A 24,480-nucleotide genomic window follows, 5' to 3' on the forward strand; every position below is an offset into this window, starting at 1 on the left:
TTTCCTCGAAGTCTCATTAAAGACTTCTTTTTATTCACAGCTATTTGAAAAAAAGAAAGAAAATATGTGTTCACAAAATGAGCACAAACAACAGGTTTTAAAAAGGCGTATCATACATTTGAAGTCATTGGAATTTTCTGCATATACCAGTGAAGTTGAATCTTGACTGAATTGGGATTCAGTCTATTTAGCTCCATTTGGGAATGGAGATAAATAGACCCCCTTTCCCTAAGAGCAATAAATCTTTTTTTCAAGTAAATTAATTGATAATGGGAAGGATCCATCTGTTTCCAATCTTGCATCATTTAACATTTTGCTACTGTCAAAATAGTAGGCAATAATTTATGGTAAGAACTACTACTAACCACTACTAACGGTCATCGAATCAATCCTTTTAATACCGGGAAAAATGCAATTCAGCGCAGTTCCATAACTTGATAGCTTGGCATCTCAGTGTCATGTCCAACATTTTGACAAAGAGCCAATTTGATTGTGACAGAAAAAGGATGATAAGGTCGAGGCGAGGTATCTGAACTTCAACGACCTGGTGTACGGCACCTGCGCAGAGAGACAGCACCACTACTTCCTCAGTCACATAGAGGACTGGTAAGAACAATCGCAACACACAGACATGTGCAGACACTACCCACAAGCACACACACACTGCATACACTCCTTCTGTTCACTGTGAAGAATTGAATGCGTTTCCTCCTTTTGCACCATTTTTTTCACCCAGGGACGTCGTTTTTGCGGCATCAGCAGCTTCCATTGAAGTCAGCATCATTGCCAAACAAGAGGAGAAGGTACCTAATGACATGAACTGCATCTTTAGCACCTTAGTGTTTACCATGTAGTTTTAGCTTCACATCCACACATTATTAGGGCAATAGACATGAATTAAGGTTTTCTGCCACTACGATGGATTTCCATTGTTTGGATTTCAGAGAGGCAGTAGACTATAAGACATGAGTCTAGATTTGCATAAAAGGACGCAGGAGAGGTAGGTGGTGTAGTATAGTGACATTCTTGTTTATTTTGAGATACTCAAAAACATAGAGGCAAGTGAAGATGCCTCTATCTCCTGACTGAGATGACTGATATACAAATTAATTCCCATTCTAAATACCAGGCCTATTCCTTTTAATTTGAAGATAATTTAGGTGTGTAGAGCACCTACCTGCCTACATTAATCTCCAGCAAACCTACTGACAGGCCACATGCCCTTTCCAAAATATATTCTGAAATATTTTCTTTGGGACAGTGAAGCCCGATTGTGGGCCTATCAAAAGTTTTTATGCATTTTTGTCTCCATTCCCCCACGTCTCGTACTGACTTGAATGGTTGGATTTTCTGCTGTGAATGATGGAAGGTTACTCGTATTAAGATGGTTTGACAAAAATGAAGTCACTGAAAATGTGCAAAACTCTGACAATGGAAAAGGACAATCATGGATAACTGCAACTGAAAGTAATGCTGTGTTTTCTGGTGGCTGCTGGCCAGATAGCTGATTGCCGACTTATCTCCGATCACCTAGCATTTTAACGGTAATTTTTGCTTTTAATGTAGGATATTTTCCTAAGTCGGATCCCCGTGTCGTTGTTAGGAGCATTGTAGTTGCACAACAGACAGACCTATCCTCACACTTTGTTTTAGTTCTTTACCACATAGACCGTAAAAAAAAAAACTGACACAGTGACTGGGCACGCAAGTGACGTCACTTCATTTGGTTTCAGCGGGGTGTGCGCAGCATGGCACTGAATCGCACACTTCTTGGTCACCATTTTGCTTACCTCTACCCATAGAGTCAACACACTGTTGACCACTAGCAGCTGTAACCATGGTAACAACGAGGGCGGAAAAGTGTTGACGTAGATGACAAAACATGTTTTTAAAACTGCTTTAGCTGTACAGATGTCCCAAATATTAAGTGAGATAGGTTTTCACATCATTAGGAATACACTAGTGGTTACAGGTTTTAAAACTTGAGAACTAGATTCAATTGAGAATTAAACTCTTAATTCAACAGATTGGATTACACTCAGCTTTGGTGTCTCTTAAGGAAGAGGCATGATTTTGATATGCTTATATGAGATTATTCATCTCATCTCAGTGGCTGATTACAGGGCCTGGGACAACCACAGAGACTGGATTTTTTTTTCTCAGCATTTGATTTATTGATAGTTGTTGAGATGTAAAGAGAATTTCACCAAATGTTACCAAAATGGTTCTAAAAAAAATTGCCTAAGTAAGCGAATTAACCATTAGGAAGTTTGCTTTTGGTGCACCTCAAACAATATGACAGTTGTCTGCTATGAAAACAAATGTGAAACTTATGATTGTATGGAAGGCTCCACACTGCTTGTTAAGTGTCAACTTGACACTTTTAGTTGTCAGATGTGTAAAGTTTCCCAACATGTAGATATAAGGTGAAGATGAGTGCAAAGCTGCTCTGGTGATGGATCTTATTTATTGCTTCACCAATAGTAGGCTACAGTAGTGGGACGGTAATAAGCGACCGTCCAACAAAAAAAAAAATATATATTTTGTACCATGTCATAAGAAAGGTAAATGCTTCTCAACACCACAAGAACGTTACTATTACAATCAGTTCATTAATTTGATTTGTTGGGTGTAAAAACTACACAATAAGCCTTGTGTGAACTGTCCCTCTTCCCACATATGCAGCTAAGTTGCTGGTGCTTTTATTACTCCAATGTGAGTAGTGACAAATGTAGCTATTTTTTAAGGCCATGAACAATGTTAATGTTTTGACTCCCAAAGAATTTTGGCAACAAATCAGTATGGCTGATAGATGCATCTGAATTTGCGGTTCTAGCTTGTCTAACCTGAACGTGACACCCTGATGATCTCAGTACCTCCCGTACACAGTGCAGCGCTCCCTCTTGATCAAAGATATTCGTATGCAAATTAGCAGATGTCATCTGGCGACTTTTAACGACTTCTTGAGCAGTCAATAACTACTTTCCTTGATTTAATCAAGCCTGCAGTGAAAAACATGTACAAAAGGATCTTGTGAAACCTAAATGCTCAAAAAAACAAAAACCTAACTTGTAACTTGTCCCGACCAACAGTTGGACTCAGCATTTTATTTTGCTTTGATCCCTGTATAGGGCTAACTTTAAATTGGGAGAACAACACTCAAAAGTTACGCAGACTTTGATGACTGAATGATTTTTGTCCTGTTTAGAACAACTGGGAGCTTTGGATGCTGGAGGATGCCAGCAGGGCCGAGCTGCCGGTGTCCCAGACCAACGAAGACACCCTGCCCCTTGGCCTAGCCATAGACTACACCAGCCAGCAGGAGATCCACATCTGTAAGTTCATTCTGCATCCTATTGCATATGGTGGTCTGTACTTTTTGCACAACCGCATAGTGCGACTACACCGACCCTACAAAGGTTTGTTCAAATCTCTAAATTTGAACATTAAAATGGCCTATACGAACTCCCTCTTCCTGAAAGTCAACTGGCAAATTCACTCCCATATTTTTTACATATATATTTTTTTAAGCATATTTAAACTCAAATGCCTTTAAACCTAATTTTGTTCTTTTAACCATACCCAGTTTTTGCCATCATGCTGATCGATTCTGATCAAAATGTAGTCAATTACCTCACTGTAGAGCCCTCAGTTTGCAGGGAACATTGCTCTCTAATACAGTCCAACAGAGCAAAGGGAAACTCGGAACAGTTACCTCGTTGGAACGGCCACTGTAGAGCACTGTAGATGGCTCAAATATCTTTGTTTTTTTTAGACACATAGGCTACATGCAGAACCATACCTACAGATGCACAACAGTGTGTGATATGTATACATTTACTATCATTCCTTGTCATATTCCATTTTTAAAAGTTCTCCCAGCTCAGGGATAGACTTAACAGGAATGCTAGATGAAGACGTCCAATCACTGAGCTGGTCCCATATCTGTCACTGTTTGGGTCTAAGTTATGTTTCAAGTTTAGATTATAGTGCTAAGAATGTGTTTTAATCATAAAATCATTATTTCTAAAACATTTGGACTACACTGTTTTGGATGATGGTAAAACTAAATTACTATGGTAATATTGATTTATATTTGTGTCTAGCAGTGGTGGTAATTTCCTTGCTGTGGTGGCACACAACTTCTAAATGAATACAGAGGAAACACTAAATTTAAATTACAATGTCCATATCTTCAAGCCAATTCCCATTTGAATAACATTATAACCAAACACAATTTGACATTCTCTAATCTGCATCAAAAGCATAGTTTAGTAGATTACTCATGGAGTGTTTGTCAAAGTTATTTTGCCAATTGGATATGTTTAGTTAAATGCCTTATGCCTAGAGTGACATTTGACATTTTTCACATTCATTTTAATATTAAATAAAATGGCAGAATTGCCTCTAGTGATACAGCCTTAGCAGTCACTCTTGCGTTTGTCTCCGTTCTCTCCTCCTCAGAGAGGAAAGGCAGCTTAAGACGCAGGTCAAGAGCAGAGGCTGTGTAATGAGTGTTTCTCCTGCACACTGGTGTACATCTTGCTGAGATCCTCATTGATTGGTTGCTTTATCTCCAGGACCACTGATGAGTCTCCCATGCTGTCCTTTGTGTCCTGAATGAGTAGAGCATGCAGTGGAGCAGTGTCTGTTTTCAGCTTGTGGCACGGCAGACCTGGTAGCTTGTGCTTCTCCTCAAGGTTGTGCTTTGTGATGGTGCTGCGGTGGAAAAACATGACATTGTGCCTAACCCTCCACAGTAGCCTTGACACCATAGGCAACTTGAGCGCTCAATTTAGTGTGGGCATAATCCAGCTGACCATGTTGGTGATGTCAGTCATAAAGACCAAGTCTTTGGTCGCGAGCTGCTAATCTTCTGAACAGGGGTGGGAAAATATCCAACTCAGAAGTATTGTTAGGGTTAGGGTTGACATTTTACTTCAGTAGAAATAAAATTACTAGTGTAATTTTAAAATATGTGCAGATTAAAAGTTGAGGAGTTACTTTTTACAAAAGAGAACAATGACAGATTTAATCTTTTCCATGCAATTCTAAAAGGCTGAGGATACAGATAAAACTAGATTATTGGCTCCACATTTGGCAAATTGATGAATGACCACTGTCTGATGCACGTTTTTTCCCTTCAATTTAAAAAAAGCCAAAAAGTGTACGCTCGCTTTTAAAGCAGAGGGTCCCTCTCCCTCTTCACTTGTTCAGATATACTGACCAAATCTTATGTAGTTTAACTCGATTTGAATTTGAATGTCAACAGTATACACATTTTCACTTTGGTTTCCATCTTAACGTTTCAGCATTCACTTGGTTTAATACTGTAAGCCCATGATATGGCCTATACAAAGGTTTTTGCAAAAACAGAGCTTTCTCCGCTCTGAGAAAAAAGGTCATGAAGTGCCGTTAGAGCTGCTACAATTTGGGCCATAATTTATGTTCCTTTTCGCTACTTAGTTTTAGTTCAGTTACCATGAATACATACATAAATACAGCTATAGCATGTGTAATGTTGCTGCTCTGCTTACATTTTTTCTTGCAAGGACAGCCATTGCAAAAATGCTTGAGAAAATGTTGTCTCGGATGCACAGCAAGCGTTTGTCTTCCCACCACTGTTCAATGTCTTTTTCGGTGGAACATATTCTATTGCTTTCTCGTATTCCAAAAGGTATTTGTATATGAGGTGATAGAAAAAGATTCCTCTTTGTCATTTGTGGCACCTTTTGGTGCCGTTTAGTTTCATATAGTTCTAAACAAACAATAGCATGAGTTATCCGAGACAGCCGTTCACACGATTCGCTGTCATGCTGACATGCGCCACATGCACCCTCACCCGTCAAAGCTCATAGTCACATGCCTACCGACACTTATTCTCTGACACTTTCTGAATTATTTTGTAGGTCTTTACCAATAATGACTGTAGCTTCAACTTTTTTCTAGATGGCAATATAACAAGGCCATGTGGATTTTTCTAATACTCACGTAAAACTCCTGCTCCTAATACACATTCCCATAATATGTAAATGCTAGATTACTCTTGCATAGAAAACGCTCAATTACAACTGTTTTACTATTTCTAAAACCTAACAAAACCCTCATAATTCCACATTTGTCTGCTCAGATACTGGCAAACGTTTATAATATAATTGTGGTAATTTAGGGACAGTTTAAGATCTTGTCAGCTAAGAGCCAGTGCTGTTTCGGTGTATTGTGTGAACTTTTATTTTGTAATGCACCGAGTGTGTTGAGTACTGCAGTCTGTTTTCTTTGTTTAAGCTTCAATACATTTTATGCCCAACACTCCCCTAATGATCAGATGAAGCTGAAATCCATCAGGTTACTTTGTGCACACAGCATCCACTGCAGTGCTTTGTTGGAGCATGCGTAAAGAATAGTGATAAGCTACCGTCTCGGTACACTGTTTTATCTTAAGCGGCCCAGTCTGCCAGACATTCACGTAGAGCTGCTGTTGCTGTCTAGTCACATCTCTCCTCACTCACTCAGAGAACTCTCTCCCCAGCAAGTAAAACCTGCAATTTGAGCAACATTTTGACATGATTGTAGTCTGATCAAAACCTCTATCTGAAGTGAGACATTAGATATAGAAAGCGAAGGGAGTGCAACGAGAGAGAGTTATTCGCAAAAACCCACACTCATTAAAATGGCTCAGACAAGCTAGAGGACCACAACAAACAACACAGCCCAGACAATCATGTTGCTGAATGCTGATGAGTTTTACCTTGTGCCTCTCCCCTCTGTTCACTCTCGCCCCCTCTCTATCTCTCTCTTTGCTTCTTACTGTCTCTTAAACTTTATTTTTCATAACTGCGCAGCATTAGTTGCTTTTTGTTTGTTTGTTGTTTTTTTTTGTTTTTTTTTTCTCCTCTGGGTAACACTTTACAATGGCCTTATTCCAGTGTATTAACCTGTGTATGCAGCACATGGAATGCATTTAAATTGCCATTATGTTTCCAACCCATTGTCATCACACACTTATTTAAAACCTAAAATAAATTCAGAATTTTTAGACACCAAACATGATAGTGCTATGGTAGCATGCAACATGATTACATCAGCATAAAGAGACATGCTGCAGAAGTAGCAAAAAATTACATTCATCACAATCTTATTAAATTCTCCAAATTTGGGTCAGTTATTTGATGTTTTCGGTACAGACCCTCTTTTGTTCTGTCTTCAGTGTGGTCACTAGTGTGCACCCATGAGCAGTGTTGGGGGTCGTTACTGGAAAATCATAAATTACACATTATTTGTTACTTTATTAGTTACTTACTACCATACCAAAAGTACTGAATTACTTATTTGTCCCTGAGAAAAATAATTAGTTACATTACTTTTGCGTTACACTCTAAAACCATTGTGGTAGGCTTACTTGCATTTAGTATATATACTATATTTATATCATGATCTGGGTGAATACTTGATTCTGATTGGCTGCAGGGTGTCCATTAATTCCTGATAATGGACACCTACTAAGTAGTTCCAGTGAAACTGTTCACCGTTCTAAATTAATGCGCTGGCTACATAGTATCAGCCTGTATCTAAAATGAGTAACCATAGCAACAGGGACACAGTCAAAGCCTCCATTTACAATTTTGTGTTCGTGAAAATCTTGATATTGATTTGGGGACAATGACATGGCTGGAAAGCTAGCTAGTCTTGTTGTTAAACATACTGTCAAATGATATTTTGTTTGTCAACCGTACGCAATGTTATTGACTTTGAATCTTGCTAGCATAACGTTAGCTTTCTGGCTCATAGCTGAGTCAAAGGGTTCTATGAGCTGAGCGGACTAGAAATATCTCCCATTGCCAAGTCGTATCTAAGGTTCGTCCTATTTACTGGAGTAGTGAACAATGTTCCCATTGCATAAGAACCTTATGGGATGGTATTGATTGTTCCAGGTATTAGTCAAACCCTCAGGTGTTACCAGGGAAACTGAGTTATGGCTTGTGAAAAACTTTAGATTTTGATTACAAAACGCATGAAAATATAAATTAATGGTCTTAATTGTTTTTTCTTTGGCAAGTGACCATGGTATAAGCGGGATAATGCTCTTTGAGGTGTCCATTATCAGCAATTAATGGACTCCGCGGAGGCAACCGGTTCTGGCCTCCCCCGTCGTCCATTAATTCCTGTTAATGGACACCTCGTCGGGCATTATCCCTTACATATATATATACACACACACACACACACACACACACACACACACACACACACACACACACACACTCACTGAGCACTTTATTAGGAACACCATTCGCTCACCACAGTTGTAAAGAGAGTTACTGAAGCCTTTCTGTCAGCGCCAACCATTCTGGCCATTCCCCTCTGACCTCTCTCAACAAGGTGTTTCCGTCCGCAGAACTACCGTTCACTGGATGTTTTTTGTTTTTCGGACCATTCTGTGTAACCTCTAGAGACTGTTGTGCGTGAAAATCCCAGGAGATCAGCAGTTTCAGAAATAGTCAAACCAGCCCGTCTGGCACCAAAAGCCTTGCCACGGTCAAAGTCACTGAGATCACATTTTTTCCCCGTTCTGATGTTTGATGTGAACATTAACTGAAGCTGCTGACCTGTATCTGCATGATATTATGCATTGCACTGCTGCCACATGATTGGCTGATTGGACAACTGCATGAATAAGCAGGTGTACAGGTGTTCCTAATAAAGTGCTCAGTGAGTGTGTGTGTGTGTGTATATGTGTATATATATATATATATATATATATCTCATAACGATTATTTTAATTGTCGATTAATCTGTCGATTATTTTCTCGATTAATCGATCAGTGTTTCCCAAAGCCCAAGATGACGTCCTCAAATGTCTTGTTTTGTCCACAACCCAAAGCTATTCAGTTTACTGTCATAGAGGAGTAAAGAAACCAGAAAATATTCACATTTAAGGAGCTGGAATCAGAGAATTTTGACTTATTTTTCTTAAAAAATTACTCAAACTGATTAATCGATTATCAAAATAGTTGGCGATTAATTTAATAGTTGACAACTAATCGATTAATCGTTGCAGCTCTAGTGTCCATGCACACTTGTATGTGTATTGCCTGTATGCCATTGAGTGTTCCTTCCCTTGTGTCCATGGGTATATGTGTATGTAGGGTAAATTTGCTTGTGGGCCCACAGTGTAGCCTCTAGGTCTCTGGGATGTATGTTTTTTGCTCTCCGCCATGTAGATATAATCTTCATGTGCATGTCTTTTGTCTGACCCCACCTCTCCATAACTGTATGACCTATCTCTACCCGTCCACAGCTGATGAGAAGACATTGCCTCCAGCTCCCGCCTTGCTGCTGCTGTCCACAGACGGAGTACTCTGCCCGTTTGCCCTGCTCAACCTCAACCCTGGGGCCAAGCAATTGGTTTCTGCCCCCACCACGCTAGCCCTGGAGGGAGAGAGACTGCCCATGGCAGGTCGGGAAATTTTGACATTTTGGTATCATGAATATGTCATTAAGAAGGCTGTACAATTATTCATAGATAGTCATATATCAAGATTTTATGGTTCAGCGGTAGTGTTGTGTTTGTTATATTTTCAATTCCCCGGAAAGTCCCAGTGTGGTATATCAGGCGCTTCCGTCATGCATGACCAATCACAACCTTTGAATGTGAAACGTGCACCCATGTTACCAAAACGAAAGTTACGCTGGAGAAGCAGGCAGCTCCAGTGGGAAAGAAATAGAGAGAAATCTTACATAAACCATTTTGGAAAAACTTAGTGATGAGCAAAAAGGAAAAGAATGGATCAGCCCATCATTAGTGAGTTTTTGTCCATAATCTGCTTTAGTCTATGTAAATTTCGCCACACACCAAATGTTCGAATATTAATTTAGACCATGCACTGAATAGATGACCGTGAGAAAATGGACTTGTGTACTCCTAGAGTTGGCAATTTATGCCTGTTGAATTTGCTTGCCCAGATGTAACGACAGAAATGTTGCTTTCTGTTCACAGGTTCTTTGGCTCCCCCAGCTCCCAAACCGGCTGCCTCCCTCCCATCTGCCCCAGTAGCTTTCCCAGCCCTCTGTCCTACTTCAGCTACTACTTCTACCCCTCTTCCCACTTCTGCCTCCTCTGCTGCTGCCCCATTCACCATTGCTACTACAGCCCTTGCGTCCTCATCATCGTCATCATCAGGCTTCTCCTTCTCCCTCCCATCTTCTTCCTCCACCTCTGCCCCTTCAGCTTTCTCCCTGGGGGGATCCACAGCTTTCGGTTCAGGCTCCTCCTCGGGCTTCTCCTTTGCCTCTAAGCCTCCCTCTGACACTCCTTCAGCACCTTCAGCGTTTTCTTTCAGTGCCCCCCTCAAACCTCCAGCAGAGGCAACCCAAGTCCCAGCTCCAGCTCCAACACCCCAGTCCCTTGCCACTGCCTCCCCTATTGCTGTATTGAGAGACACTCCAGAGTGTGCCACACCTGCTGTGAAGCTGAACCTCAATGACAGGTGAGTGATTATTCACATATTAGGCTCATCTCTGACTGAGGCACTGAGTGTTGTTTAAATTCCACATATGGGAATAATATTGTTTTTGTTGTGCGTGCCTGTGTTTTTCTGGGCGTCTGTCCACCTTCAAAATGGAGCCATGGCAGTCAATAGACTGCACCATCTCATGGGTCTGCACATGCTGTAGCCCTTGTAAATCATACATGAAATTGGGTATGCAGGTTGAAAATAGAGGTCCGTCAGTTATGATGGTCCAAATTCGATGCAATTCAATTGACCACATTAAGAGACCATTTTATTCTTTTTTTGGCTTTGTGGCCCCACCAGTTTTTCAAAATGACCTTGCGAAAATGGATCCTTACCCACTCTCAAGGTGGTTTGTAATTTTCATAATGATTAAATTGACTGTCATACTGTTAGGACAATTTTTCTGATAGGAGTGGATGTTCTGATAGGATTATGCCATTTCTCAAGATCATTAGTTAATTGTGAGTGTTCTCAGTACATTTGTTTATTTGAGAAAAGTGTCATACAGATGTAGTTGTTGCAACTGTATTTCAGATTGGATGCAATTATATTCCATCCCTATAGGGGTTGGCAATACATTCAGGATCACTTTAATTAGCCATAACAAAATGTAGACAAATTTGTCATAGTGGCACTGGTGCAGAGACATTAGCAGCTAAAATGGTATCACAAGGCATGCTGACACTCACTAATGGTAGATTGCACATATCACACTGCAGATATACTGTACACTAAGGATAAAAGCACTATGCACATTCATGGCGTAAAAGGCATAAAATACACTAACTTTTAGCACATGGACAATTCCTGAAGCTAATTTAGTATAGTCTACAAAGATTTGTGCTCACATGAGTAATGCAAAATTGTGCAAACAACACTTGGGTAATAATAAATATTAGATGATACACCGTGTTGGGGATTACAGTTGGCTATGTAGGAGGAGGTGAGGATGTGTCTGCAGATTGTGTGAGAACATGAAAGTTGAGTCTTGAACAGGACAACTCCTTTGACAATCACATCAAGATGATATCCAAAAGCAGATTATTTCCATCTCAGAAATATCTCTAGCATTAGACACCTCATTTTCTGACCTAGAAATACTGATTCGCGCTTTTGATTCTTCCAGAATCGACTTTTGCGCCACACTACTACACTACTCTCAGGCTCTCCCAGTGTCACACTTAGACAGATACAATTTTTCAAAACTCGGCAGCCCAAGGACTCAAGCAAACCAGAAAGAATGTGCAAGCACCAGGTTGAATGTCAGAATATGGTTAAAATTATAAGAGTCTGCATTCTTCTGTACAGATAAATTTCAAGCTCCTTCAGATGAAAAAACTGCCCTGAGAAGCAACTATTAGCGACCTGGAAACACAATTTTAAACCTGGGCCTACATCTATGTCACTGGTCTAATTTTCACACGGCATGATTGGTGAATATCAGCCCTATTTTTATTTATTTTTTTAAATTGCATACCATAAACTTGTAGATAAAAGTGGATATTTAACTTATTGAATACCAACACTACAACACTAGTTATTTTGTGCAAACTGAGTGAAATAATTCAAAAATATGAATACTGATTTAGTGCTTTCTTATCCTGTAGAAACATTTTTTTTTTTTTTCTTGGAAATGGAAGCTATCTTTCTGAACAAAGAGACTATTTTGATAGGGTCCTGTTTCATATTTCTGAGTTTAATTTCACAATGCATTTCATTTTATACCCGTAATTTTTAGATTGGATTACATAGTTTCAGTGAGGTCAGAAATGCAAGTATGTTGTATTTTGGAATGCCCTCTTTAATTCATCCAGCTCTATCGGGGCATCTAGTTGAGTGGCCTCTTCAATCGATTTAGATTTGATAAAAATTACTTGCATTCATGAATTTTGTCGGTTGTACATGATACTTCCATTTTATTTAAGTGTGTGAAGACCTTGAATGTTGAGTTAATATAATTAGAATTTAATACCATGGTACCATAGCTGGCTGATAAGTTTTTGAGCAAGAGCCCTGCTGGGTCTATCAGCATGCTCATGCTTGTGGCGAATTTTCAATAAGAGGCATTCTGCCTTTGTACTTGCAATATTCTGATATTCATGTTTTAAATGATGCATTGTTGCTCTACTTTTGGTTGGGTTTGAAATCTGTAACTTTAATGGCATTCTCTAATTTGAGCATTTTTTCATTATGCTTTTTCTGAAGATGAGAGGAAAAGATTATATAGCTTCCCCTGATACTGCATTTCATAGCCTGCCCTCCCATAGTACTTGGGACATTCACTTTAGAATGCATATTCTCCTCCAAAAAACCTGCAGTATGTGTCCTGAGAAAGTTGTTGAAATCAGAGTTCTGCAGCAGAGAACCATTAAAGCTCCACCGCTTAAAAGGTTTTTCTTTATTGCTTACATTTGATATATCTAGTATCTATCTAGTGTATATATAGTATGCCTTCAGTACCCCCCCTTTATATGAGACCAAGTATAGATGAAACATTCAGCTGCAGGATCATATTGCTAACATGTAGTTCAAATAATAATAGTAATATTAAAAAAACTTGGAATTCCCCTGACACCTTATCCCTCTGTGTTCCCAGCTGCTAGTCCTGATGCTTTGGTTTATTTCTGGGGAAACACCTAAACTTATGTATTTAGAGAACTTGATCTAATGTAATGTAATTTTCCATTGGGAACACTCTTCATGAAATAATTAAATGTGCTTTGTCAAACAGCAGTGTAGAGAAAATATGTACTATTTGAATGTATTGATTATCATGAGTTCATCATGTGCTTTCATGTGCTTTCCATGTGAGGGTTTATGACTGTCATGCATAGACAAGATCCTATTATTCCTGAGACCCACTTATACAAGATCCGTACAAACACCATCATGAGATGATAGTAGGAGGGGGGAGGCTTGCAGGTGGTTGTCCTTGAAGATATAAGCCTGGATAGTCTGACCCTTGTCAGAGAACTGCACCATTCCCTTTGCTATGATGTACCTCTCTCCATGCAGCATCAGGGTTCCCACGCATCCTGGAAAACCTGGAAAAACTGGAAATTTAGAGACTAGTTTTCCAGTCATGGAAACACCTGGAAATTGATTAAAATGACCAAATATCCTGGAAATAATCTATGTTGTCCTGGAAAATTTTAATTGTATTTTAGCCCCTCACTCAGATCGCCTACGTGTCAGTGGTCATCTGTTTAACAAAAGTAAATTTAACTTTAACTGAAATTAATATTTTATTCTTTTATTTCTATTTTATTTTATCTACATCAATACAGCTATAGGCTACTAGGGGTGCATGTTACAACTCATTACAATACCACCTGTTAAACAATGCTTTGACAATAACACACACCTTACGGTGTACATTATGGTGTGATTTAGTACTTTATTACATTTTGAAATTGTTACAGAGGTAGAACATAGTCAATTTTTGTCCAAGTTCGAAGTTCATATGAGGGACCTGGAGTATAAGCCAGTGTTTGGAGTGAGTATTGTAACTTCCACCATTCAAGTAAGTGTAACACAGAACATGTTGGTGTTTGTTTGTTGAGGAGAGCTTTGTAAGTAAAAAAAAAAAACATACCAGTGCTGATCATATCGAACAAAAAGAGGAGGCCAGACGACCTTATTGTACAGTTAGCAGTGATGAGTGTAGCCATCACAGATAATGAACCTGAGACACTTCATCATGAACCCTGCATCATTAAAAAAGGAGGAATAAAACTGGGGTTAAATGTGTCAATACTAGGCCTACCGGTAAATTATATGACCGTTTGTGAGCAAGTGCTGTCCTGTATTGTCAAGAAAAACTCCTGGAAAATGATTTCTTAAAAAGAGTGGGAACCCTGAGCATGTATCATTAAGGAGATCACTAAATCAACGGACGGCGAACTTGTCTTTATTACAAAATGATTCATCAAGCAGGTATCATATATAGCATATAGTATGCCTTCAGGCACAGGCGTGCATGCAGTTGAACATTAGATCATAGGTGTACATGCAGTTGAACATTAGATTATAAACAAGCTATAGACCTAAGTGACTGACTGATATAACAGATCACAGGCTGAGAAACATTTCGGGATGTTTGGTGACGTTTTTTTCTCTGTCTGCTGACTCTTTAGGTTCTCAGCACTGGAGACCCCAGCACCACCCACCCAGTCTTTCTCCTTCAACTCCTCTGTGCCGAAAGCAGTCGTCGCTGATTCCAGCAGTTTGGCCACCGCTCTGCCCTCAGCCGCCAAGCCACCTCCCATGCTAGGTAACAAAGTCATACCTCATCATCATACCTTGCATAAATATTCGTAGTTTCATTTTTAACCCTGTAATGCTCATTGAAATTTAAACATGGTCTGGTTTGTGATTCTGTTGTTTTTGGTTGCGTTTCAGCCCCAGTACGGCCAGTCCAAACCAACACACCACCCACAATGGTCCAGAAACCCACTCCAGCTGCCCAGTGCCGTGCTCCCACTCCACAGGTACTGTCTGTTCTGTCTGAGAAAGGTTTCTTGCACACACATCGACTCAACATCTTTTGTGGTGTCTTTGATATTTTGGTCAAAAGACATGTCACAAGACAACTCACCGTGACACACTTCACACACACACAGTCCCCACAGGTACACTAAATTGCTCATCACACCTGTGAGGGTAAGAGATGGAATGGATCAAGAAACATAATTATAGAAGAGTCCTTATAGGCTTTGGTGGGCTTGAAGGGGCCATACATCTGGACATAGGATAAAGACTATATAGAAAACATACAAACATAAATCAAAGGATGCCATTTTCAAGTAAATTGTCAAGCAGTGAGTGAGCAAGACTACTCAAACAGAAAGTAGGACTATTTGAGACTTTCAAGATGTTAAGATGTAAAGAATATTTACCTCAATATATTATTCTCAAATTTAATTTCGATAGGCAGTTCAGTACCCTACTATTCACTATTAGATTTGAGGCTTCACCACAGATTTGGTTGGGGTTTAGTTGCTCTTTAATAAGGAATACCACCTTGTGGTGGTGCTGGACATGAGGCCTGAAATTCTGTATTACCCCCTGCTGTCACAGGATGGGATTTAGCTGTATTTTGACATTGGAGACAGATTAGGGGTTTGGTGCCCATGAAGGGTCTCACAGTGTGTGTGTGTGTGTGTGTGTGTGTGTGTGTGTGTGTGTGTGTGTGTGTGTGTGTGTGTGTGTGTGTGTGTGTGTGTGTGTGTGTGTGTGTGTGTGTGTGTGTGTGTGTGTGTGTGTGTGTGTGTTATTCCTCTGCTTTGTTTCATCACCTACCTTTTTTGCACAATGTTGGCTTGACTGCAAAATATTGTCTTGGGGATAATAATACAGTTTAATGAATATACATGATATTTTAGATAATAGAAATTAATATGTCAACTTTTTTTCCATGTAATGCAGGTTGTGGTATTTACAGTTTTGCTGATTCTGAATAGTAGGCTTTAATGTGTCTCTCATCCAACCCTTTACAGGCAGCTCTTAGTGTGAAGGCCCTGGAGAGGCAGCTACAGCAGAAGAGAGACTCTGACCCCATCATGGCTGGTATACTGGAGGAGGTGAGACATAACACTCTGCGAAAACTGCTTCTATCACATTAGTTGTTGCGAACTGATCTGTGTTCATGATCATATTCATATGTTCTTAGGGAATTTTAAACGTGTGATTTCAGGGCTTGGAATAGTTTTGTTAAGTTTTGGAGAAGATATTTGTCTCATGAATATATGTAATATGGAATTCATTAAAATTTTTATTTGCACTCATCATGTACTTATGCGCCTAAAATACTCAGGGAAAGTTTTCTGTCACTATGGTGGATTTCCATCGTTTGGATTCCAGAAATACAGTAGACTGAGATTGGTGTAGAAATGCAAAAAAGGAGGCAGATTGTCTCCTTAAAATAAAGTTGTGTGTGTGTGTGTGTGTGTGTGTTTGAGATGGTCAAAAACATACAGCCATCACCTGACTGATCTATCTATTACTTCCCATCCAAAATACCGAGCCGATCCCATTTTATTACCGATAACTATAGACATATGCCGTATCTTTCTGACTATAGAAATTATGTCACTGACTCTTATCTAGCTGGCTAAGTGAATCTGATGCTTGTATCGATATTAGCAGTCTTGTAGTCTCCATCCGACAGACCTATCCATCTTCACAATCGATTCTTCTCACTTGTGAATAGAGCGCATGATTCACCTGCCCATCGCTTTATGTGTAAATTTAGGCTTAAAATCTCAACTGTATCCATTGAAACGCTGCTGCCACAGACCAGAAAGAGATTTTGTGATGTCACGCACATTTAAAGAGCTTGGTGTTGTCAAAATAAAATAACAAACTGGATGGAAAGAAATTAATCCGAAGGGTGATACAAATATATTGAAATCAGGTCTCTGCTGATTTTCATAGGGTGTGAGCTGTGATTTCCTTGGATGGTTTCGTCTCACATAACAATTTTTATAATAATAATTCATGGAGTAAGGGTTAAGATAGATAGTATTCATTTTTAATACTAACTTAGTTAATAGAATTGACTTTTCATTTTCATAATGGTTGCCACACTGAGCATATACAGCCATTAGTGAGAATTCCATTATTTGATATGGGTTACATATGGGTAATTGTAACAACATTACATAACATAAATGTATTGACATTGAGTGCAGGGTATAATCAATACACATTCATAAATTAGGGAAAGAAAATTAGGATTTTGCTTAACAGGTAGGCGAATCAAGAAAAACTGAAAAAAGGCAATGCAGTTACAATCATCACACATGTTGTTAAAAACAAAACAAAATCATAGATGATGGATGATTACTTTCAAGCAGAGAAGTGTCCTGGACTCTGTGATCTGCTGCAAAACAGTGATGTTACTGCAGAGGTCAGAGGAGGATGAGCCAGGCACAGGAGATGAGGGGCCAGACACTAAAGGTAGAGGAAGATGATAGAATTATAGTAGAGTTAGCCAGATGAGGATTAGCAAAATAATGTATGAGAGCCCTTTGACTCATTATTTGGACACATAGAATGGTATTGATTGGTGCAAAGGGGGTGCCATAATAAACCCTCTCAAACTTGGTACAGATATGTATCTGGACATGCTGAAAATTTTTGCCTAATAATAATATCAATCATAAATTTTCGGCCCGTGTTTTGTATTTTTTCAAAAACAATCTAATTCTCATGACCCGAAGGTCAGGATGACAGTTTACCTGACGAAGATCCCACGCCGTATCGAAACGCTGTCAATTTAACTAAATAAAATTATTGGGAGCATTCAATGAGCCACGAGCCATTTCTCTACAAATTAGATGCCTGTGGTGCACAGTTTGGCTCAGTACCAGAGAAATGGGATGTGCGTAAGGACTATTAGGAACTTAATTGTAGTGATAATCACATTGGGATCAAAGTATTGGCGTTCATATAAATGTAGAAAATAGTATGAAAGTAATTTGATTTGTAAGAAATCTATCTTTCTAAGTAAATTTATAAATCTCTATTTTTCAATGTACTGTCTCTAACCCTGTATTTTGATACACGTTTTTTTGAATTTTGGCATCTCTGAAATAATTTTCATAACCATAGGTTAAATTGGAATTTTCATGCTTATGTTATTGAACCAAGTGTTGCCAATTTTGATCAAGGCAGTTTGGTTCAATGTCACAACAAAGTTGTGGAAATGTCATGCAGAACCAGTGGTGAAATGAGTCTGGACCTTCTTTTTTTTTGTTTTTGTTTTTTTCAAATAACTTCACAAATTATCTGACTAGGCATGCCCTTGACTTGTTGTTGCCAGACTGCACACTTCCAGAAGGAGCTGGATGACCTCAAGGCACGAAGTGTTAAGGCCGACTTCAAGGTCGGCACCAATGATGAGATGAAGGAGCTGAGGAAGGAGTCGGACGACCTCCATGTTTTCACCCTGGAGATCAAGGAGACCACAGAGGTAACACTATGGTTGAAAAAAGAGAAAAATATTCTTTATAGAGATATTGTCCATGTGAAACCATATTGCCATAGTGCAAGACTTTGATAGTCTAATGCTTGTACTTAGACATATTAATTTACCAGTAGGAACTAGTCTGAGTTTATTCCAAAAATGTTCTGTCATACAAATCAATGTGTTTTGTTTATTTCCTTTCTTAGTTATGATCTTCTTGTTAAGACTAGCTTACAAATTGGTATTTTGTTATCGGCCTCTCCAAACCTTTTATGTCTTTGTGATCCTCAGTCTCTCCATGGGGACATTGGCACACTGAAGACCACCTTACTGGAGGGCTTTGCTGGGGCAGAGGAAGCCAAGGCCCAGAGTGAGCTCAGCAAAGACAGAGGTTACCTGCAGCTGCTGTACAAGAAACCTCTGGACCCTCGGAGTGAAGAACAGCTCAAGGTTAAACAAAAAGGGGAAAAACTAGTATTAGAACAGATGACCAGAGCTGCAAACTGAATTTGCTGTTTTTGATCCGAAATATTATTCTTGTTATTCGCGCATATCTGATCGTTGACTCTCCTGCCACGATTTTCCGTCTTCTTTTGACGTTGTTATCATGGTATCAATTGATTGAGGGGAGGGGGTCCCCCATCCCCATTTTCAACCCTGACGAGTTTGCAGCTCTGGATGACTGAAATTAGTTTTTTTTGTGTTTGTTTTCGGCGAAGCCTTTAAATTAGTCATCAACAATTATGTCTGTCTGAATGTTTGGTCCCCTAATCAGGAGATCCGCAGGCTGTATCAGTATGTCATGTTTGCTGTGGAGGATGTCAACGACGTCCTGGATGTGGAATGGGAGAAACACCTGGAGAAGAAGAAAAGGCAGAAGTAAGGATGAAAAATTAAAAATTGACAGATAACAAAATAATCAAGATATTTTATCCTCTGTAGTTTTTCAAAACCTGTTCACACATATTCGCTATATTGAAAAACAAGACAAGTACTTGCTGATAAATGTTACCTTCTGTTGCATGTTTAACCTTAACACATTTTCATTCATTTGACAAGAAATAATGCTCTCCCTCACAGACACATGGTGGTCCCAGGGCGTGAGGCTCTGTTCACCACCCTTGCCAACAACCTGTACATCATCAACCAGCAGAAGAGCAGGCTGGATCAGCTGATCAAGGAGCTCACTTCACTGCGCCTCTACAACAAGAGCTCAGCTTGGACCACTGCTCCACCAGCTATAAACACTCAAACTGCTGCAGCGGCACCTGCTGGGTAGGGGATGGCAAAGAACAAGTGGTTGGAGTGGAGGAATGTGAAAATCTCAGGGATAACTGAGTATTATATTTAGTGGATTTAGAGTTGGCTATGAATATAAGGGAGACCCTGTTCAGTAGGATTGGGAATCAGGATTGGGATTGGGAATGCTCATGCTTCCATTGGCTGCTGAAATGGAATTTAGAATTTTGTGCATTGATGGTAAAAGGCAGACTTTACATCTCACATTTATTTTTATCCCTGCACCGACTCTTCTCTTTAGATATTTGTGGATCACAAAATTGCACATCTGTCAACTAGGGAAGATGAACAAGGGTTGATATTGATTGGTGATATTTGTTCTGTCTTTTAGTTTGGACAGTGAGCTAGAGAGTTTGAGGGATGCACTCCTGAAAGCCAGGCTAGAGATCACTCCTCCCAAGATCACCTCTAAATCTCCAGGTATTATTTTCTTTTTATATATCTTTTAAAAAATATATATATATATTCATAAATGTTTTAATTTTTCTTCATTTCACCAAATACATGTGTCATATGGTAACAGTATGGTTGTCTCTCCTGCAGTCAAGATATCACCAGTAAAACAGTCCCAGCTGCGTAACTTCCTCTCAAAGGGACAGATGCCTCCTGTCCGCTCCACTGCTCCAGGTACACCTTTCCCTTTCAACCTAATATAGCAAAGGTTATACTATCTTTCAAAACATGTCAGCAGTTCATCTTTTAGAGAAGATTTGAAATTGCCCTGCTCAGTGGTGAGTGTTTAGGGCATAGCTGGAAAGCTGGAGATGGCGATGGTTATTTGATTTTCTTGTGTAAACAGAAAAATACAGAATAGATGTTTTAGATTTTATTTACTTACTAGACATTTTTGGTTGGATGAGAATATACCAGTGTGTATCCAGCTTTTTATATACTACAGAATGACTTAAAATCATAAGAAATCAAATTTGTTATGGAGAGTTCAAGAATGTCCTCACTTATATGTGAACAAAAACACCAGAGGGAAACCTGGGATTTCCACATTATGCCATTTTTAGCATTAAGCTTTCAAATTTCTGCCAAAGTCCTGTTGACCGCAAGTAAAATTGTAACATTTTTATTCAGATTTTACCATAAATGAAGAGATGTAACCTTGAAATTGATCTGGTCCTAAAAAATGTAATTACTGTCTTCAGCTGTGCAATTAACAACTGTGGTTGAAAAGGATATAAATCTGAAAACTGGTTTCACACGACAAATAATGTAATCAATATTTAGCTTATGGCAAGACATATAAGTTTAATTGCCAAATGGCAATGAGATTTTTGTTGAAATGACAACAGTTTTGATAGCAGAATTTAGCAGAATATTACCATAATACAGCTATTTCATAGGTGCCTGTTATCTAAATGACCTTTATCTACTCTCTTCCAGCCAACCTGTCTCGCTCAGCCTTCCTCTCACCCAAATACTATGAGGACTTGGATGATGTGAGCTCTACCTCCTCCCTGTCCCAGTCTCTGGAGCCCCACCCAGCCCACCTGGAGCTGGAGGAGGAGGAGGAGCTGGAGCCAGAACCTCTTCCCCTGCCCGTCATGCCGTCAGTATATTCCACCCCCCGCCACCCCACTGTGGTGAGGACTCCTTCCATCCAGCCAGGCTTTGGGGCCATCCAGTCCACTCCCTTTACCAAGGTTCATCCAGGACTGGGCCTGGGCATGGGACTCAGCCCCATTGCCAGCCCAAGTAAGTAAAGTATGCTAGCTCTGCTGCCACAGAGTTCACAGAATTGCATACAGCATGCAACTGAAAATGCCATAAACCGCCTACTTCTCAGTTGCTGTCAGATTTATCACAGTATACCAATGCAACTTACAGTCTCTTAAATGTTGCTCACTGTGTTGATATTCCAGTTCCAACCAATAAGATCAACCTTGGTGGGGCTGATAGCACAGCGCTTGCCACCAAGACAGTGAAACACGGAGCCCCACCAACTGAGAGGGCCGTACCCGTCACCATCCCTGCCCAACAGGCTGCAGCCGCTGCTCTCCGTAGGCAGATGGCCAATCAGAAACCAGGTAGGAGGAACATGAACCAACCACCAATATTCAAGGGCATGTGAAAGCATTAATTATCTTTGTGGAAAACAGTCATGAAGAGGTATTTACTTTCCTGGACTAGATTGTATGTATAATAAGCTCTATTTGTTGAATATCAGACATTGTCATGTCTACTGCAAGTCACCAGGGGGAGACACAGACCATCAGACCACAAATTGTGGTGAACCAACAGCTTTGTGTCCTAGTCCAGTACCCTGATGATCACTGACTGAACTGCAGTTATTTGTATATAATTCAAGCCAGACTTTAAACATCATCCAAACCGTTCATTGGATGATCAGTTTTTTTTTTTTACACATTGTGCCATCTGCGTGTGCGTGTGCGTGTGTGTGTGTGCATTGTGTCTGTTCCAGCCGCAGTCAGCGCTTCCCTGACAGAGTCCACTCTGAAGACGGTTCCTCAGGTAGTCAACGTTCAGGAGCTCAAGGACAAGGGACCTCCCATGCCTGTTTCCACTGTCATCAGGTAAAACTCCATCACCATAAACACTGTCTGAGTTGTTTTATGGAATGCTTTTTTTGCTGTGTGTCTATTTGCTAGATATCTTTATGTGTGTGTCCCTGCTGTGTGCATAAAGCTTTCCAGTTTTAAGTCCATCCATGGACTAGCCAGAGAGATCGCTTGTGCTTTTGTCACATCACAGCTGGCATAACCCAGTCATCTAATTCAGTCCATAGCTGGGGGCTAGAACGTAGCACAAAGAGCCCCTCTACAATTGGACATCACGTGCTGCACCTGCCTGTCATATCTGACATTTAACTCAACTACATTTCCCCCTCATTCTCTCCCACTTACCAGGACACAATGGCGAGCATTGGCCATTTAGATTCATAACTGAGTGCACAAATACAGTGAGCAATAATGCAGCTGAACTTGAGACTACACAGGACCTGAGAGTGCCAAAGATCAGAAAGTAAATGGAGGTTTGTGTTTGAAGGTCAATGGTGTAAACAGCTATAAGGTTAAGTATTGCGAAAATAATGTAGGACCCATAGAAGGAAAAGCATAGGCACTGAACAAAACATTTAGGCCTAATCAACAAGGAGCATATGATGTTGCAAGCTTACTCAATTGTGGTGGTACTTTACAACAGCAAGGCTCAGCCCAATTATTTTTGTAAACAAATATATAGTGAAAGCATTATAGCCGGACTACTGAGCTCTATTTCTTCTTGCAAATTAATCAAATGGATTGAAGTCTAAATGTGCAAATAAAAGCTTAATTTTTCTCAGTATTCCCCATTAATATTACAAGATTATATTGAAATCTGAAATTAAGTTTTAGGTGACCTATCTTCATCATTATCATTCATGCACACACACACAAACTTGGAGGTACTTAGAAGTACACTTGCTGTTCTGAATGAATATGCGCATGCAGTCTGGTGTGTGTTGGTGTGCACATCAGGGATTAGGATCAGCTTTAGTGCTGTGTGCGGTATTTTGTGCATGCATGCCGTAAAAATCTATATGTGTTCATTCCTGTTGCTATCAAGGTGTGTGCCTACGTCTGTGAATGCATGTTATTTGTGGACCTGGCTTTAATTAGTACCACAGCTGTTACAAAAAAGGACTTTAACATCAGCCAACCATGCCATTGGTTAGTGCCCACAATACACACATAGTTGGGATATCACTGCTGACAGCTGTCTGAGTATGAAGGATTATTTCACTCAGAATGAAAATGTAATCTTGGTAAATGCTTTATTTTTTACTGTTGATGAATGATCATAGCAAAATTAAGTGAAAATTAAAAGAGAAAATGGAAAATTAAATAGAAAAGAGAAAAATAAAAGGGGAAAATGAAAAGTAAAATTCAAGAAAGTTAAATGACCTTTCTTGTTTTCACGTTGCTTCCTCTCATTTCCATGTGGCTTTTCCCAAATGCCATTTTTATTTTAAATTGTCAAACTATGCAAAATGAAGAGGCATGGCCCTTCCATCAATCAATGCAGCAGATTGTTTCTCAAATAGCGGAGGGTGTAGTGGCAACTTACAGTAGGTAGGTCAAACGTGATTCTGAGGTCTCAGAAAAAAAACGTTCTTTCTTCTTTTTTTCTGTATTTTCAATTTAACAGAAAAACAGAATATCTACAATATAGAAAACTGCAACAACTTAAAAATCAATAAAATTGGTTATTTGTTTCACTGCTTCAAGTTCCTGTTACTATCCCAACCAGTAGAGAACTCGCTAGCCAAACTATTTGATGAAATATACTCCTAACTCATTACCCATTAAGATAAATAAGGTTATCGTTTCTGAAAACAATTTTATTATCTACAGTAATATGCTGTTGATTAATGCTTAAACAACCACTAATGCAAAACGATGTACCATTTAAATGCCCATGCATCAGTTTGGCTGAGCAGAGAGCAGAGGAGCACCTCGAACTGACCGCTCTATTAAAATGAATGAGAAATGGCACACCAGTAATCTCTCACTGCTGAATGATTCAACCTGTAATACAACCAAAACAGCTTGGCTACATGTGTTATAAGATCAGTTGTGCCACCTCCAAAATCAGTCAATGTGACCTGCTTTATTATGTTTCTGTCCATGTGGTTTCCACCTATGTCATGGATGGACTTAGGTGTTGGATTGCAGCCTCAATAAGCCCGGG

At 39.6% G+C, this 24,480-nt stretch overlaps 1 protein-coding gene across 3 annotated transcripts in view; it reads left to right on the top strand.

Annotated features, from left to right (window-relative positions):
- nup214 (nucleoporin 214) overlaps positions 1-24,480 on the top strand; it is an 80,798-nt gene that overhangs the window by 5,250 nt on the left and 51,068 nt on the right. For all 3 annotated transcript variants that reach the window (XM_071543751.1, XM_071543753.1, XM_071543752.1), the window contains exons 8-24: positions 500-606; positions 737-803; positions 3,209-3,335; positions 9,299-9,457; positions 9,998-10,487; positions 14,651-14,787; positions 14,916-15,004; positions 16,013-16,096; positions 18,340-18,489; positions 18,775-18,933; positions 19,259-19,362; positions 19,564-19,758; positions 20,114-20,202; positions 20,326-20,409; positions 21,175-21,486; positions 21,654-21,818; positions 22,214-22,325. In XM_071543751.1, coding sequence (XP_071399852.1) covers positions 500-606; positions 737-803; positions 3,209-3,335; positions 9,299-9,457; positions 9,998-10,487; positions 14,651-14,787; positions 14,916-15,004; positions 16,013-16,096; positions 18,340-18,489; positions 18,775-18,933; positions 19,259-19,362; positions 19,564-19,758; positions 20,114-20,202; positions 20,326-20,409; positions 21,175-21,486; positions 21,654-21,818; positions 22,214-22,325 — 2,630 coding nt within the window. The remainder of the gene's footprint in view (positions 1-499; positions 607-736; positions 804-3,208; positions 3,336-9,298; positions 9,458-9,997; positions 10,488-14,650; positions 14,788-14,915; positions 15,005-16,012; positions 16,097-18,339; positions 18,490-18,774; positions 18,934-19,258; positions 19,363-19,563; positions 19,759-20,113; positions 20,203-20,325; positions 20,410-21,174; positions 21,487-21,653; positions 21,819-22,213; positions 22,326-24,480) is intronic.

This window comes from Centroberyx affinis, unplaced genomic scaffold (assembly GCF_046629955.1).
Source record: "Centroberyx affinis isolate AG114_WGS23_722 - 3 ecotype Tasmania unplaced genomic scaffold, CSIRO-AGI_Caff_v1 ptg004373l_1, whole genome shotgun sequence".
Lineage (NCBI taxonomy): Eukaryota > Metazoa > Chordata > Actinopteri > Beryciformes > Berycidae > Centroberyx > Centroberyx affinis.